This window comes from Sarcophilus harrisii, chromosome 4, assembly GCF_902635505.1.
Source record: "Sarcophilus harrisii chromosome 4, mSarHar1.11, whole genome shotgun sequence".
Classification (NCBI taxonomy): Eukaryota; Metazoa; Chordata; class Mammalia; order Dasyuromorphia; family Dasyuridae; genus Sarcophilus; species Sarcophilus harrisii.
Genome location: NC_045429.1, coordinates 353,126,728 through 353,142,138, shown reverse-complemented (window position 1 = coordinate 353,142,138; position 15,411 = coordinate 353,126,728). Strand labels below are relative to the sequence as shown.

Below are 15,411 nucleotides of genomic sequence, written 5' to 3'. Positions count from 1 at the left end.
AAGCAGCGGCAGAGATTTGTTGGTGATAGGTGGTAAAAATGGTCTGAAATACAACTAGCTCGTGGGAACGGCCAACAGCCTAAGAAACTTATATGAACCCTTAATCTTAATAGAGGGCTGTCTAGAATTGAACTAGTGCTATTAAATGAGTATTTATTAACACACTCAACTTTAGCAGTGCTAACTGTCAAATGGGGAACTGGGGAAGAGAAGGAATAAATAAGATTAAGGGAAAGGTAAGAACTAGATCTACTCATGAAGAGGAACTTCCCCCAAAACCCTAAAGTTTCTCAACATAACACAATTGTTAGGGAGGTTCACAAAAGTGAAATGTTTTCCAAGCACTGAGTAAGCATAATAGTTTTATTCATTTTAATGAGGCTGTCACTCTTTTAAATTATGATCACATTCATCTCTTTCAATCATACAATGCTCCCTCCATTAAAGGTGAAACCTTACACTTACCAGAAAATTGTTCTTCATTAACACCAGAAATTACTAAAAAAAAACTGACAAGTCCCTTTTGCTTTCAACTTTTCTTTCTCTGAAAGTGGGCAAATTTATATTAAATCATGATGTAAATGAGCTCATATAAACTTACATTAAAGTGATGTTAAAGTCTGAGTTTCATATCCTTTGAGAACAAAGGCAAAAACTCCAAGAAATACTGACATTATTCTGAAAGGAAGTGGTATTTGATGCTATCACTGGAAATGTCACCCTCTGAGCTAAGATTTTAGATGGATCAGTATTTTATCACAGAATAATTTATTTTGGGGAAATTGCTTGATTAAATTCTTTGAGCCTCTCTCTATGTGTAACCCTCCCTCTAACCATTCCCCCTTTTTGTTCCCAATATGTGTCTTATTTTAAAACTTCATATTGAAGCATGGGAACACCATGCTAAAAAACAGTTTACATTAGTCACTTTTATGTTGTGAATGCAACAAATGATTCTATCCTGTATGCAATCTTTTGGGGGGAATTTAAATAATTACAATTATCTATTAGGGTAGAGCTGAACAACTTGAATAGACTACAGTCTTAAGCACACAGACTACTAGTGGGTTTTATAAAAAGCTGGCTTTCAACATCAGACTGCATGACTAGAAGCAGTTCCACATTGTTTTGCTGATATGCCTATACAATCGATCCGTAATTTTAAAAAAATTAAGACACCTTTGTAATGAGTAAAACCAAATTTCTGTATTAAATACTAATACCATTCTTATTAGGAATCTTTCCTGCATTATTCTTCCCTGCCCCCAGCCCCATGAAAAACTGACCGCAAAATAGTAACTTAAAATAAAACTTTGCTGAGTAATTTAAAGTGTCTGAAATCATTTAATTCATTTTATTTTATTTTTTTTGCACTCAACTTGGGAGATCCTTAAGTACGTTTCTACCCCACCCCTAATGCTAAAACAAAAATACAGTCACTCATACAAGCATCACTCCAAGCTTCAACTAGGAGTAAAATCTCAACAGCCAAATCATGAAACCCCTGAAAATAGGGGGGAAAACCCAGACGCTTAACTATAGAAGCACAATTTGTGCCACTATAATAAGAATTGAGGTAATAGCAAAAGACCTTTTTATTTCTAAATTGCTACATGACAAACGTCACCAAATTTGTATGTTACCTCAATATTAAATAACCCAACTTTTATCTTTTTTTCCCCCCAAAAAAATCACCTTAAAACCCAACAAACGAAAATTAAGACAAGCTAGTGAAACAGGCATATAGTGTCAGGGGAATTTTATAATTGATGCTTTTCTAGCAAATATGTTTCTGGTTGTATGATTATTCATTACAGAAATGAAACATCACAAAAAGACCTATTGTGCTTTTGGGGAATACCTCCCTCTCTTCAATGACCCCTTCTGCTCCAAAACGTATAGTAAGATGAAGTCTTCATACACAGAACTGGATTTTTCCACAAAATTATTTGCCAGTATATGTGTTCCTGCTTCAATCACTGGTAAGCTTATTTAAAGTGAGTGGTAGGGGAGAGGGATGGCTGTGGTAGATATTTAAGCATTTCTAGGGTTGCTTATGGCATCAACATTGTGTACCTTACTAAAGACATGCCACTGTCAACACTTCATTCCTAGTATTTTAAAAAAATCTATTACATGAATATAATTTTTGCATATCATTGATCATCATACATCTAAATGAAATCATTCTACTGGTAAAGTGTATATGCAGGGGCAGAAATATTAAATTAAAGCCACTGGTCCAAATAACCTCAGGCTATAAAGACTGGTCCTCTTTAGATCTTCCTGGTCCTGTCATAAAATACCATTAGAGTCTTGCAGCTGCTGTATTCTAACCCCTTCCCCCCAAAAAAATCCCAAAACCTTAAAAAAAAAATACACCCCCTTCCCCCCCAAAAAAAACCCAAAAAGCAAAGATTGCTGGTCTACCAGATCTTCTATTACTTACAGATCAACAATGGTCCAGTTCAGATGATCTAACAGTCCTTCCCTTGCAACATAGTATGATTCACAACATATTTCTGGAATGGTTCTTCTCTACTCCCCTTGATAAGGCAGCCAAACCTAAGTCAGGATTATCTCTCTTTCATTAGTATTTGTGATTAACTTTTCTATATTGCATATAAAGACTGTTTTCCATAAAATCTTTTTACAATACAGTATTGAATACCTCCACATGGAAGAATTATTTGTTAAAAACAGTTGTTAAAATCATCCTTTCATAATAAGAATGCAACTCTTTTAAACTCTTAAATAGTTTTATTTAGGGTTTTTCTTGCAGGCTCTCTGCAAAATGACTTCCTTTGAAAAAGAAAAAAATAGGATCTTCTGGTGTTTGTTCTACTAGGTTGAAAATGTGAGCCAGACTACTACACATGCTGTACATGCTGATAAGAAATTGAATACGCGCTTATTCCTACGGGCACTCTGTGAGACAGGGGTTACCCAAACAGGGTCTTCAATGGACTGGACCAGTGTTTCAACGCAAATTCCAGCCCCAGAAAACTATATGGTTTTGATTTCACAGTATGAATTCCCCCGGAATCTGGGAAAAGGTAAATTGGTTAATTGAGGTTCACCCTCAGCAGCTCTGTCCTTCAATATTCTGAGACATCAGGAAAGATTGAACAACTTCTTCAGTGGACTGCGGGCTGGTGTTTACATCTTCCAGAGCATCTGTCACTGAAAACTGACGATCCCGCAAACGGTTCCAATTGGCAAGAATATTGTGGTATTCAAATACTTTTTCATAATTGCCAACTGAATTATAAAGTTTAATGAGACCTCGATAATCGTACTCTAGTCCACTGTAGCCTTCACCAAAAAGTTTCTTCCCTAAAAAAAAAAAAAAAAAAAAAAGAAAAGAAAAAAAGAAAGAAAGAAAAAAGAAAAATAAGAAACTTTGGCAAAACTATTATTATGTATTCAATAAGAACAAATAAGTTTATAGTATCAGGTGCCTTCGTTTTAGTCTTTTGAAAGGAATTCAAACACAGAGACATTAATTAAAGATCTAATCATTTCTGTGCTTTAACTTCTACTGCTTTAAGTGGTTACATGAGAAACAATTTTTTTTATAAGAAAGCAGAAGGAAAACTAATAGTAACATGGAACTTCTAGTTCATAAGATGGCTTTGGCCCTGGGCTACATCCAGCTCTTTTAGCAAACAACAAAATGGAGTAATCTTATTTATAACTATATTGCTGTGTGTATATGTATGTATGTATGTAAATGTATCTGTATGCATATATATATATACATATATAATCCACACATCATAGAATCACATCTATTGCATATATGAAATAGTGTTATTGCTCACCAATGTAAAAAGTAGATTAAGAGAATTTCCTATTTTTTTTTTTTAAGATGAAAACTCAACTAAATTTTTTGTTTATTTTATGACTCTGTCAGGAAACCGATGTGTAAAAGTCTGAATTACTTATGCCATTGACAAAAAAAAAAAAAGATTCTCTAAATTAGTTTTTCTATAGTCTGAAGGATATCGCCAAACTACCATAACTTCAACAACTAATTCTACACAGCTAAATTACCAATGGTGTGTTAATGTTTAATTGATAATCAAAAAAAGACAACTTCATAGAAGAGCAAATGAAAAAAGGCAGCCAAATATCTCAGTTTTCTAAATTTATCCTTCCCCATATGAAGTTCAATAATGACTATAGAGAACAATAGGGACATATTAAATATAAGCTGTCCTTTCTCATAAAAAATTATTAAATGTGAAAAGATCTTAAAGCAAGTTACTTTTTTTTATTTAAGAATTATTTTAAAACATACTAATAATAATTTAAACTAGTCAATTACCACCTTTATTAAGCTGGAACATTATACAGTAAATAGAAACTGGGTCCAAAAGTCAAGGAAAGGAGTCCCATTTATGCAAACTGTCTGACTCTTGTATATTCCTGCGGTTTCTATCCACAGCAGCTCTAAAATGATTAATAGATCTTCAAATGCTTCAAATGCATTCATTTGCTTCAAATAAAAAATGTCATGTTGCTCAATTTAATCAGTGAAGTGGGAAAAAGTTAAAATGATATACCAATTGCTATTGATCTCAAGTAAAGTTTCTCTGCGTTTTCATATTGATTCATGTCATAGTTATACAAAGAAGCCAGATGTCCCACTGAAAGAGCTACTTCATAATCTTCTTGACCAAGAAGTTGTTCTTTAATCTGAATTGCTTTGATATGCATTTCTTCTGCTTCCTGAAAGATAATTAAGTCAAGATTCATCAAAATATAGAAACACACAGCATTTTTAGATTTTTAAAGAATAGAAAAGGTACTTGGAGGTGTAATCCAACTCCTACCTAAAGCAGGCATTCCCTGTATAAAATCTCTGGCAAACTGCTATCTGGTTTTCAAATGAAAATTTCCAGATATAACAACTAAGTTATACTTGCTCTCAAGTTCAGCAGCTTGTTGTACCCAATAAAAAATTTCTCCCATAAGGGAAACCATTAAGTTCATCAAACATTCATTCTGAAGCTGTTGAGCTGCCAATATGCATGCTAATTATTTTAAATGCATTTCTGTGGAATCATTATATTAGTTCCAGAGAAACAAAATGCATTATGAATCAGACAAAAATCACTGTTCTGGGTACAAGAGGGTAGAAATTTTTTTAGCCAAAACACCCTTACCTTAAATTTTCTCATAGACTGATAAAGTCTCCCAAGGTTGCCATAGTGTTTTGCAGTCTGAACATTAAACTCCCCAAAAGCTTTTTTAGCCAGTTGGAGTGAAGACAGATGCAAATCATGAGCTTCTTGAAGCAGCCTCTGTTCAGTTTCCTTATTATGACAGTCAATTGCGATCTCCTCCAAAATAAGTGCTGAAAAAAAGAATGAAAATCACTATATCTGACAGCTAGAAATCATAATCACAGCATTCAAAAATCCATATCATCTATGAAAAGTACTTAAGTTCACTTTTTCTGTTTTGTTTTTTTCGTCTCGTGGTTTTTCCCTTTTGTTCTGACTTAACTCTCGGGACAGGAATCGTAAAGAAATATGAATTTTAAAAATGAATATACATGTATAACAAAAAAAATTCAATTTTTTTAAAAAGTGAAGTTCAGAAAAATGTAATTTTCCTCCCAATTGTCAAACAGTGAATATATGTGAGATAGGAACAAGACTCTATTCAATGTTCTTTCCATTGCAGTATGCTGCCTGCAAAATTGTGGCATAATAAATTTTTAATATTTTTCATAATAAAACTTTGTGAATAGCACATTTTTCATACTAAAAAAGAAAAGCTCTTAAAATTTTTTTAAAAAAAGAATAGGCCAGTGATTTGGAGTTATCCAACAGTAAAAAATATTTTGTAAGATTTGCCAATATGTGCCGCTATTTGATCTCCATCTCACATTTTGAAACAATGACAAATGTGTACTTATGCAGTCTTGTACATGAATCTTAGTCTTTCACAGGGCAAAATTAAGTACTGTTAGTTAAAACCATTTCAGTGGATTTTGTCTGAGTGTAAATTTATCAATGAGATTATTTTTTACATAAAAGAACAACTAAAAAAAAATTTTAAATGTCTATTAAAAGAGTAACTGGCAAAACACTAGTAAAACTTGTGAAATCACATCTTGTGACATCTAATCTCTAACCACACATCAAAGAAATGAAATGAACTATCAAATATATATACTTTATGCCTAGTCTAAGAAAACTAAAGAAGTCAACTATCTGTAGCTCCAACAAAAGATCAAACCAGAGGTACAAAAACAAATTTGACAACATGTTTTGCAATGAGACTGAGATGACTCAATATTAAGATTAACATTGGTTATTTCCAGTGTCTGACACTTAAGAAATCTTGAAAAGAAAGTAAAACAATTACAATTTTATAATCTGATGCAATTAGTAAAAAAAAATAACTACTCCAATAAAATCTGAAAATATAATCTATAATATTCCTTAGCAACTGTTTTAACTACTTTATTGATTTACTAATTTAATTAATTAATAATAACTAATTTAATTGATTACTTTGTAATCAATCTTTTAAAATATAACATTTTACAATGTCTAGCATATAACAATTTAAAAAAAGCAGATATATAGCAACCTGTCTAGCTAGACCAAAAGAAACAAGCCATTATCCTTATCTTAAATGCCATAAATCCTTTATTTTAAATTATTAAATAATAAAATTAGAAAAGGTACCTTTCACTCTCTTTGAGGAAGCCAAAAGAAGATGGTCTTCTGGAAGGATATGATTGATGATTCCAATGGCTCGTTCTGCATGGAATCTGTAACAAAGTTAAATCATATATTTTACATTCAATTAGGTCTGTAGTTTTTTTTTTTTTTTTTTTTAAAACAGCCTTTTATTTACAGGATATATGCATGGGTAACTTTACAGCATTAACAATTGCCAAACCTCTTGTTCCAATTTTTCACCTCTTACCCCCTCCCCCCTCCCCCAGATGGCAGGATGACCAGTAGATGTTAAGTACATTAAAATATAAATTAGATACACAATAAGTATGCATGTAGGTCTGTAGTTTTAAAACAAAATCCTCAATCTGTAATGCTATGATGGTTGGGAAATAGGGTATTGAAAAGGAAAGCAATGGCACTCAATCTGTTAAATTTCATTTAATTATTTGCAATAAACTTGTAACACTGTCCTTAGGACCCTCACTAGAGAAACAATCATCTCTTTAACAGAAGAAATAATCTCAATTGAACTCAGTTCCTTCTGACTCCAGGGCAGGTGCTCTATCCACTTGCCATGTAGCTGCCCCTGAAATAATTTTATGAATGGGCTCTTTTATCATTGTAAAAATTAAGTTTTTTGCACAAGGTCCAAAAGAGATTCACCTCATACCTTTTGCTACAGCAAAACAGCAAAAAATTTCCATTGAATATGTGCCCAGTGTCCTTTGAGAAATGTGGATACGAATGTCTCATATTATTATTAAAATGAAAACTCTAAATGAAGAACTTGCTTTATGATCCTATGAAAATTACAACTTTTCTGGGCCTGTTTCCTATCTCTAAAAAAGAAGAGATTAGCCTAGAACAACTTTTAAATTCCCTTTTAGCTCTAAAATGATGATCCTAAGAATTAAACAAATTATGCTGATGTTAAAAGAAATATATTCTAAGCATTCTCACAACTTCTGAGAATCTTAGAAGTGACTATTATGATATAATGTCTAGTCTAGGGGCTGTTAATCTGAAAGAGGTGTCCATGTTTTGTTTTTAAAATATTTTGATAACTTTCAACATAATAACTGATTTCCTTTGTAATTCATATTTTATGTACTTAACATTCTGAGAAAGGATTTATAAGATTCACCAAGACTCTCAAAGGCATTCAAAGTGCAAAAAAATATTAAGAATCTCAGTCTGTAGAGATATTAATAAGATACTTGCTTTCAAAGATACATAGGTCCTATCCATAGCAGAATTAGAATGTGAAACCCAGTTCAAATCTGGTGGGGGAATAAAGGGATAGAAGGATGGGAAGGGGAGGAAATCTATTCAACTATTCTAGCAGTTTCTTTCAACTTGGGGAAATAAGGAAGCACAAATTTATTTTGTAAAACACATTTCTTCCAACAGAATTAGTTGAAACTACTCCTCCAGTGGGCCTCCAGGATTTTTTCCTCTGCTGGAGAATAATTTAAATACTTACAGTGCATTGTCAAATTTTCCAGAACTATACTGGTGAACATAAGAAGAATAAGCCAAGTCTTCATGCGCTGTGGCTACATGGATATTTTTTCCTCCAAATACTGACTGTCGAATATCAAGGGCTGTCTGAAATATTTGTTAAAAGAAATTCTACTTAATCAAGAATACTCACAAATCACTATCCAATTTAGTTAATCATAAAAGCTATGTATATGTGGTTATAAGAAATTTTATATTACTATTCCTGTTTTATGAGTTATGTAGTATACACTACATTCCTTACATTTTAAAACAAAGGATAATGTACTGTTTCTTAAAATACAATTGAAGGCACATGTGTTCATGCTTAATTTCTGAAGATATTTTGACTTAAAGGATAAGATATGAACTTACAAAAATGTTCAAAAGGCAGGAACTTCTTTGTGACGCTAACTTTGTTCTGTTTCTTAGGGAGGGTAACGTATTTAATAATTGCTATGTTTTGCTCAGAGCAATTAGGATAACCATAATCTTAAAGACACAATAACTATAGAATGAAATTTAATAGGTAACAATATTATCAAGGCAAATGAAAATAAAATACTTCTATCTAATCATATCAAGGGCTTAATTATAATACTGGTTTTCATCTAACAACAGGAACTATTCTAATGAAATAAGTGTTCATCTTTAAGAGAATTATTCCAGGGAACTGAAAGATGATTATTCGTGGAAAATGGTTACTTACCAGTTGGACAAGGCCCATTATTTGCAAACTATATGAAGTTACAAAAACAAAGGCTTTGCAAATAAATTATACTTGGGGAATCCAAGAACTAAAGGAAAATTGTGAATTTTTAAACATACCTGATAAATTGCAACAGACTGGCAGATATTATCTACATTGAGTAAGTAAAATCCATAATCTAGCAGTGTATCCGAATATTTTGGGTGTTTGGCTCCAAAATGTTCCCTGTAAAAATATGCAAAATTAGAATCTAAAGGTTTAAGGGATGTATTTTTAAAGCATACCATATTCCCCTCAACACTTTCAATAAATTTTCATTTTAGTCTGTATTTATTATATGGAAATGTATTTTTAGCAATGGTCACTTACCGTGCTAAGTACACTGCATGTTTTATTAACTGTTCTGCCTTCTTAAATTCACGTTTTACTACACAAGCCTAAAAATTGAAGAAGAAAAACCATTAAATATCTTCAACATAAGTAGCTAAACTAATTGATATTGAATACGAAAATTTTAAGAACAAAATCAATTTTTTTTTGGTAAAATATACATTATATTTCATGAAAAATATGATTTACATAAACCTGCTGTTTACAAAAGCAAACTTAAGAACACATTTTATAGTAAGGCCAGGAAGGCAAGCTAGTCCCACTTAAACACAAATAAAAGGCTATTCTAAATAATGTCCATAATGTAAATTGTTGGTTCCTTCATGCAAGGATATCCACAAAGTTCAATGTAGTAAATGTTACATAGACTTTTACAATCACAAGCCAACTATACAGAAGTTCACAATCTTTTCCCCCCAATATTTAGTCTAAATTCCATTATCTATTTTGCTATTGTATTAATTTTCACTCCACATGTTCTTTTTATTCCAAATCTTCTAAGATTTGTTGTATTAACCTCTGGCAAGCTCCTAAAGTTTTTCCTATTATTATATGTGTTTTGAACTATAAGGTAGCTTCTTATGAATCTATTCCTTGTGATTATTTTTTTCCTATTCATTAATTTTTATACCATTTATTTGGATCAAATGTATATTTACATTTTATTTTAGCATTTGGCACAAATTTATGTGGATCAAGAATAACTGGTTCTTAAATGAGATTTTGGTGACTGGACTTGAACTCAAGTCTTCCTAACTCCAAGGCTAGTGCTCTTTCCACACTACACTATTCAACTACCCCTTAATAATGGGATTTTTTTTTTAATCCCCTTTTTAGGTTTTTAGAAATTACAAACTTATTTATTCCAAAATGATAACAATTTAAATAAATTGTATTTCTAAAAGAATCTTGTCTTCTTTTTAAAATGTATATATATATTTTTCAATTACATATAAAAACAATTAACATTAAAATTTTAGGTTCCAAATTCTCTCTCCCCTTACTCCTTCTCTGAGGTGGTATGGAATTTGATAGAGAGCATACATGTGCAGTTATGCAAACTGATGTGGTTCTAGGCCTCTGACCTGGGGCTGGTTGAGAAAGCTTGAAATACTGATAAGACTATTCCCTGAGGCAAGCAGGGAAGAGCACTGATGGGGATCAGCTCAACCTTACAGTCCCACTCTCTATGGAGGTCTTGAGTCCTTGCTTTACTGGACCCAATAGAAAGCCAAGTCAAACCCCCAGGATTAAATTTCTATTATAAACATGTCTATAGCCCCGACATCTTTGCTGAATCCCTTTTGGGTTAGTCTGCCAAAGCGTTCTGCCTTGTGGTATCTTTCTCTTCAGCTAGATATCTTCTCTTACAGCTAGACAGGAAGAAAGATACTAAATTCCTCTATGGATTTAGCCTGCCAGTCAATGGTGCATTCCCACTTCATGGAGCATTCCCTTTCTCCTGATTAATTAGGAGTTCTACTGGGGTGCCTGTCTTTTCCACTGATATGTAAATGAATTGGATTTAAGTGAGGGAGGGCAAAGTCCTTAACCTCACTTTCTTCTCCAATGCCCTTTGGGTCCAGTGGCAAGACAGAGAACAAGACTATTGGAGACAGCTCTGAATGCAGTGAAGTATCTTCATCTTTTAAAACTCAGGCCTCAGTTTGACAAAGGCAATGACCAATTGGTTATTAAGGCTAAGGTAAGAAATGAGACATAGGGGCAGCTAAGTGGCGCAGTGGACAGAGCACCACAGCACCAGCCCTGAAGTCAGGAGGACCTGAGTTCAAATTTGGTTTCAGACACTTAATACTTCCTAGCTGTGTGACCCTGGGCAAGTCACTTAACCCCAATTACTGAAGGGGGGTGAAGAGGAGGAGGAAAGGAGATATAGAATGGCATCTCTTACTGTCAAAAAACATATAAATATCAATCTGGGGGAGTGGGGAGAGGAGACTCAAGGACAAAATGGAAACAGATGGCATTTACATTCACTCTGAGCCAGTTGGGCCCAAACAATAACCAAGGGACCTGGCCTGGGACCTATAGTTGATCAATTAATGAGAACCAGAGTGATTTGGGTTTAAGGCAAACCCAAGAAACGTATGTAGCCCATAAACTCCAAGTTATCTTTTGAGGTTACAAAGATCAAAATTTATATTCCCTTAGACAGAATATCAGTAAGTAAGGGTATAACATCCTATCTGGACAGACAGAAGGGAAGGGAAGGAAAGAAGAAGGAGAGAGGGAGAGAAGAGTAAAAAGAGAAGAGAAGGAAGAGAAAGGAAGAAAGAAAAAGGAGAGGGGAGAGAACACAGGATGGGAAGAGAAAAAAGAAGTTTCTATTTCTGCTCACTTTATGATGAGTTTAGCTCATCTAAGTCTTTCCAGGTTTTTCCTGAAAATATCGTGCTTATCTAGTTCGGCCATTCCTGAATTGATAAGTATCCACTTAATTTCCAATTCTTTGTCACCACAAAAATCATTTCCCTCTAACCTACTTTATTCCCCTATTTAGTTCTTGCCTCTTTCACCTTGTCATCCTCAAAAATGTTTTGTTTCTGATCACAGCCTTCCCTAATCTACCCTCTTTTCTATTAGCCATTCCTCCCTTCCCCTCACTTTCCTACCCTCCAACATTCCTATAGGGTAAATATCTCTCTTATGTGAGATAATTTGCCCCATTCTACCACTCTTCTCTCCTCCCAATGTACCACACTTCTCACCTTTTAATTTGTTGTTTTGGTTTTTTTTTTTTTTTATATCACCCTATCATATTCTAGGTATATTCCTTCTAATTGCCTTAATGAGAATGTTCTTAGGAGTTACAAGAATCATCTTCCCATGTAGAAATATAAAGTTTAACCTTATTGAGTCTCATTATTTCTATTACCTATTAACTTTTTTTATGCTTCTTGAGTCATGTATTTGAAAGTCAAATTTTTGTATTCAGACCTGATCTCTACATCAGAAAAGCCCTCTATTTCATCAAATATTCATTTTTCCCCTGAAAGATTTCATTTAGTTTAGCTGGGGTTGAAATTCTAGCTTCTTTGCTCTCCATAATCTAAGCCCTTTGATCTTTTAAGTTTTCTGTTATCCTGATGATGCTGGTTTCATGAAATTTGAATTGCTTCTTTTTGGCTGTTTACAACATTTCCTCTTAGAGCTAGTCGCTTTGGAATTTGGCTATAATATTCCTAGAAGTTTTCATTTTGTGATTTCTTTCAGAAGGTGATCAGTAGAGTATTTTCATTTTCATTTTCCCCTCTGGTTTTAATACATCAAAAAAGGTTCCTTGACAATTTCTTGAAAGATGATATCTAGGTTCTTTTTGATTGCTACTTTCAGGTAGTCTAATAATCCTTAAAATTATCTCTCCTGGATCTGTTTTCCAGGTCAGTTGCTTTTCTAATGAGATAGTTCACGTATTTTTTTCCCCTTTTTCATTTCTTTTCAATTTTTATTTTTACTATTTCTTGAAGTTTCAAGGAGTAATTAGCTTCCAAATGCCCAATTCTAACTAAGGAATTATCACTTCAGTGAATTTTCATTTTTCCATTTGGCCAATTTTACTTATTTAAGGAATTCTTTTCTTCAGCTAATTTCTGTACATCTTTTTTTTATTTGGACAATTCTGCTTTTTAAGAGAGAAAATTCTCTTCAGTGAATTTTTGAGCCATTTTTACTATTTGGCATATTTTGTTTTTTAAGACACTATTTTTCATCTACCTTTCTTATTTAAGTTTTTAAATCTTTTTTTATAACTTCCAGGAATTCTTTTTTGAGAGGCTTGAGACCAATTCACATTTTTCCTTCAAGCTTTACATGTAGATTTTTTGACACTATTGATTTTCTGAATTTGTGTTTTAATCTTCCCTGTCACCACAGTAAATTTGTATGGTCAAGTTCCTTTTTTGGTGTTTGCTCATTTCCCCAAACTATTTGTTGACTTTTTTTTTTCTCTTTTGCTGAGGCAATTGGGATAAAGTGACTTGCCCAGGGTCACATAGCCAGGAAAGGTATTTCTTGACTTTTCATTTTATGTTAAAATTTGGGTCTCTTCCTGAAATTGAGAGGGTACTGTCATAAGCATCACAATTTTCATGCTGCTGTTTTCAATGTTAGTTTGGGGGAGAGGGGACTCTGTAAATTTTCAGTTCTTCTAAAGGTAGTGTGATATGAAGAAAGGCATAGTTACTGCTCTCCTGATATGTGAGTGACCACAAACACTCTTCTCTGTCCAATAGCTGCAGCCAGGGTGTCTGCTCTTGCTAGTGTTCTTCCTCTCCCTAGGACTATGACCTAGAACCAAATATGAGCAATGAGTTTTGACTGAGTTTTGCTCATAGTGCAAAGGAAAGGGGGTTCCATGTATCTCCTTCTCACTAGTTATATAATCCTTTTACTATCTGTGGTTCTGAAAACTCTAGAAGCCGCCACATCTCCTTTAGTCTCTCCAAGGTCTGCTGCAGACTTGCTGAGGGACAGCCTAAGTAAGCTACATTGTGCTTACCATTATCCCAATGAAAAAGACGTTTCCTGCCAATTTTCAAGTTATTTGGGCGGGAAAATCATCTCTTTCATTTTACTGGTTTTGTCCTTCCAAAATTCATTTTGAGGAATTATTTTAATGTTGTTTGGGGAGGAATTTGGAGAGTTCAGGCCAAGTACTTGACTTTCCTCTGCCATCTTGGCTTTGCTACCACTCACCCCTCCAGTCTTGTTTTCTAAAGCAAACATTTAGAGATTGTTCTGTCTTTTGATTCTAATCAAAGTCTCTATGATTAAAATTCATGGGTTAGTAAAGCAAAAAAGCTATTCCTTGCTTACTTGTAGCCATGCTAGTTTCATTTCTTCAATGTTTCTGTCTCATTTTCTTCTCTTCCACTATACCTTCTGATAACAAAGTACCCTCTCACTTCCTTGCCTTACTCAAACCCCTCCACTATATACCCTTTATCCTTGACCATCCTCTTTCTAGCATTTTCACTCACACTCTGGGCCTTTTAGGAGAAAACATTATTCTGGTTCCTCTCTATTACTTGCAAATTCTCTGTCACTTATCAACCTTTTCTTCTCTGAGATTCACTTCCTTGAGATATGTTACCCTATTTGATCTTCAATCTTCTTAGTACCTACTGGCTATTATCTATTAACCAGCAAATCATTCTTCTTCTTTTTCTCAAGAAGTTCAGTATTTAGTTCTATTTCCCAAAAGGATCATTTTATTTCTCAGTTGCTGACCTCCAATTCCTTTAAAGTATATCTTTCAAAGCAAAAGATGATAAAAAGGAAAAATGATAACTCTTAGAAAAGTTGTGGGAAAACATAATTTGTCTGTTTTCCCACAGAAAACAGTGGGACAGCACTACTAGGGCCAAACTCCAAAGAGATCAAAGTAAAAAGAAAAGTAAGCCCTAATGTTCAAAATGTTTATAACAGCTTTTCTGTGACCAGAAATAAATACATAAATAAAATTGGAAACTAAAGGATTGAATATCCATTGGATAAATGAAGGTAATTAAATATTGTGCCATAATAAATGATAGGAAGATTTGTGTAAATTAAGGATGCAGCGTAAAGGCAGAAATCAAGAAAATTATAATAACAATTTAAAGACAAACAACTTTGGAAGATTTAAGAACTCTGATCAATGTAATGACTGGATACCAGTCCAAAGGCCCAATAAGTGATGGATTGAAGGTGTAAAATGAAACATAGCTTTTTGGATATGGTCAAAAAGAAAATCTATTTTACTCAACTATGTATATTCTTTTTTCTTGCTTGCTTGCGTTCTCCCCACCCCCCCACTCCCCATGGGAAGATAACAGGTAAAATTAAAAAAATTAAATCTAAAACTTTTCTTCCAGATTCATATAATTTCCCTCCAATATGAGGTAAACTCCTGGGAGGTAGGCAGAGTTTCTTTGTCTTTTATATTCCAAGTTACATAACAGTGGCATATACCAGACACTTAATAAAGGCTTCCTGAATAAATCAAAGTATTGTTCTTGATTTGATGGGGTGCATTTACTTCTTAAGCCATAGGCCAATGCATTTCTACAAGTATTTCACCTTCCATGGGAAAATCTGCTCACTGTC

General features: G+C 33.5%; 1 protein-coding gene across 1 annotated transcript in view; it reads right to left on the bottom strand.

The window, feature by feature from the left end:
- Window positions 1-378: 378 nt before the first annotated feature.
- APPBP2 (amyloid beta precursor protein binding protein 2) overlaps window positions 379-15,411 on the bottom strand; it is a 55,340-nt gene continuing 40,307 nt past the window's right edge. Inside the window, exons 7-13 of the mRNA XM_031966528.1 lie at window positions 9,283-9,350; window positions 9,033-9,138; window positions 8,188-8,312; window positions 6,708-6,793; window positions 5,172-5,362; window positions 4,569-4,734; window positions 379-3,336 (exon numbers count right to left, since the gene is read on the bottom strand). Of these exons, the coding sequence (XP_031822388.1) occupies window positions 3,083-3,336; window positions 4,569-4,734; window positions 5,172-5,362; window positions 6,708-6,793; window positions 8,188-8,312; window positions 9,033-9,138; window positions 9,283-9,350 (996 nt within the window). The 3' untranslated portion in view covers window positions 379-3,082. The remainder of the gene's footprint in view (window positions 3,337-4,568; window positions 4,735-5,171; window positions 5,363-6,707; window positions 6,794-8,187; window positions 8,313-9,032; window positions 9,139-9,282; window positions 9,351-15,411) is intronic.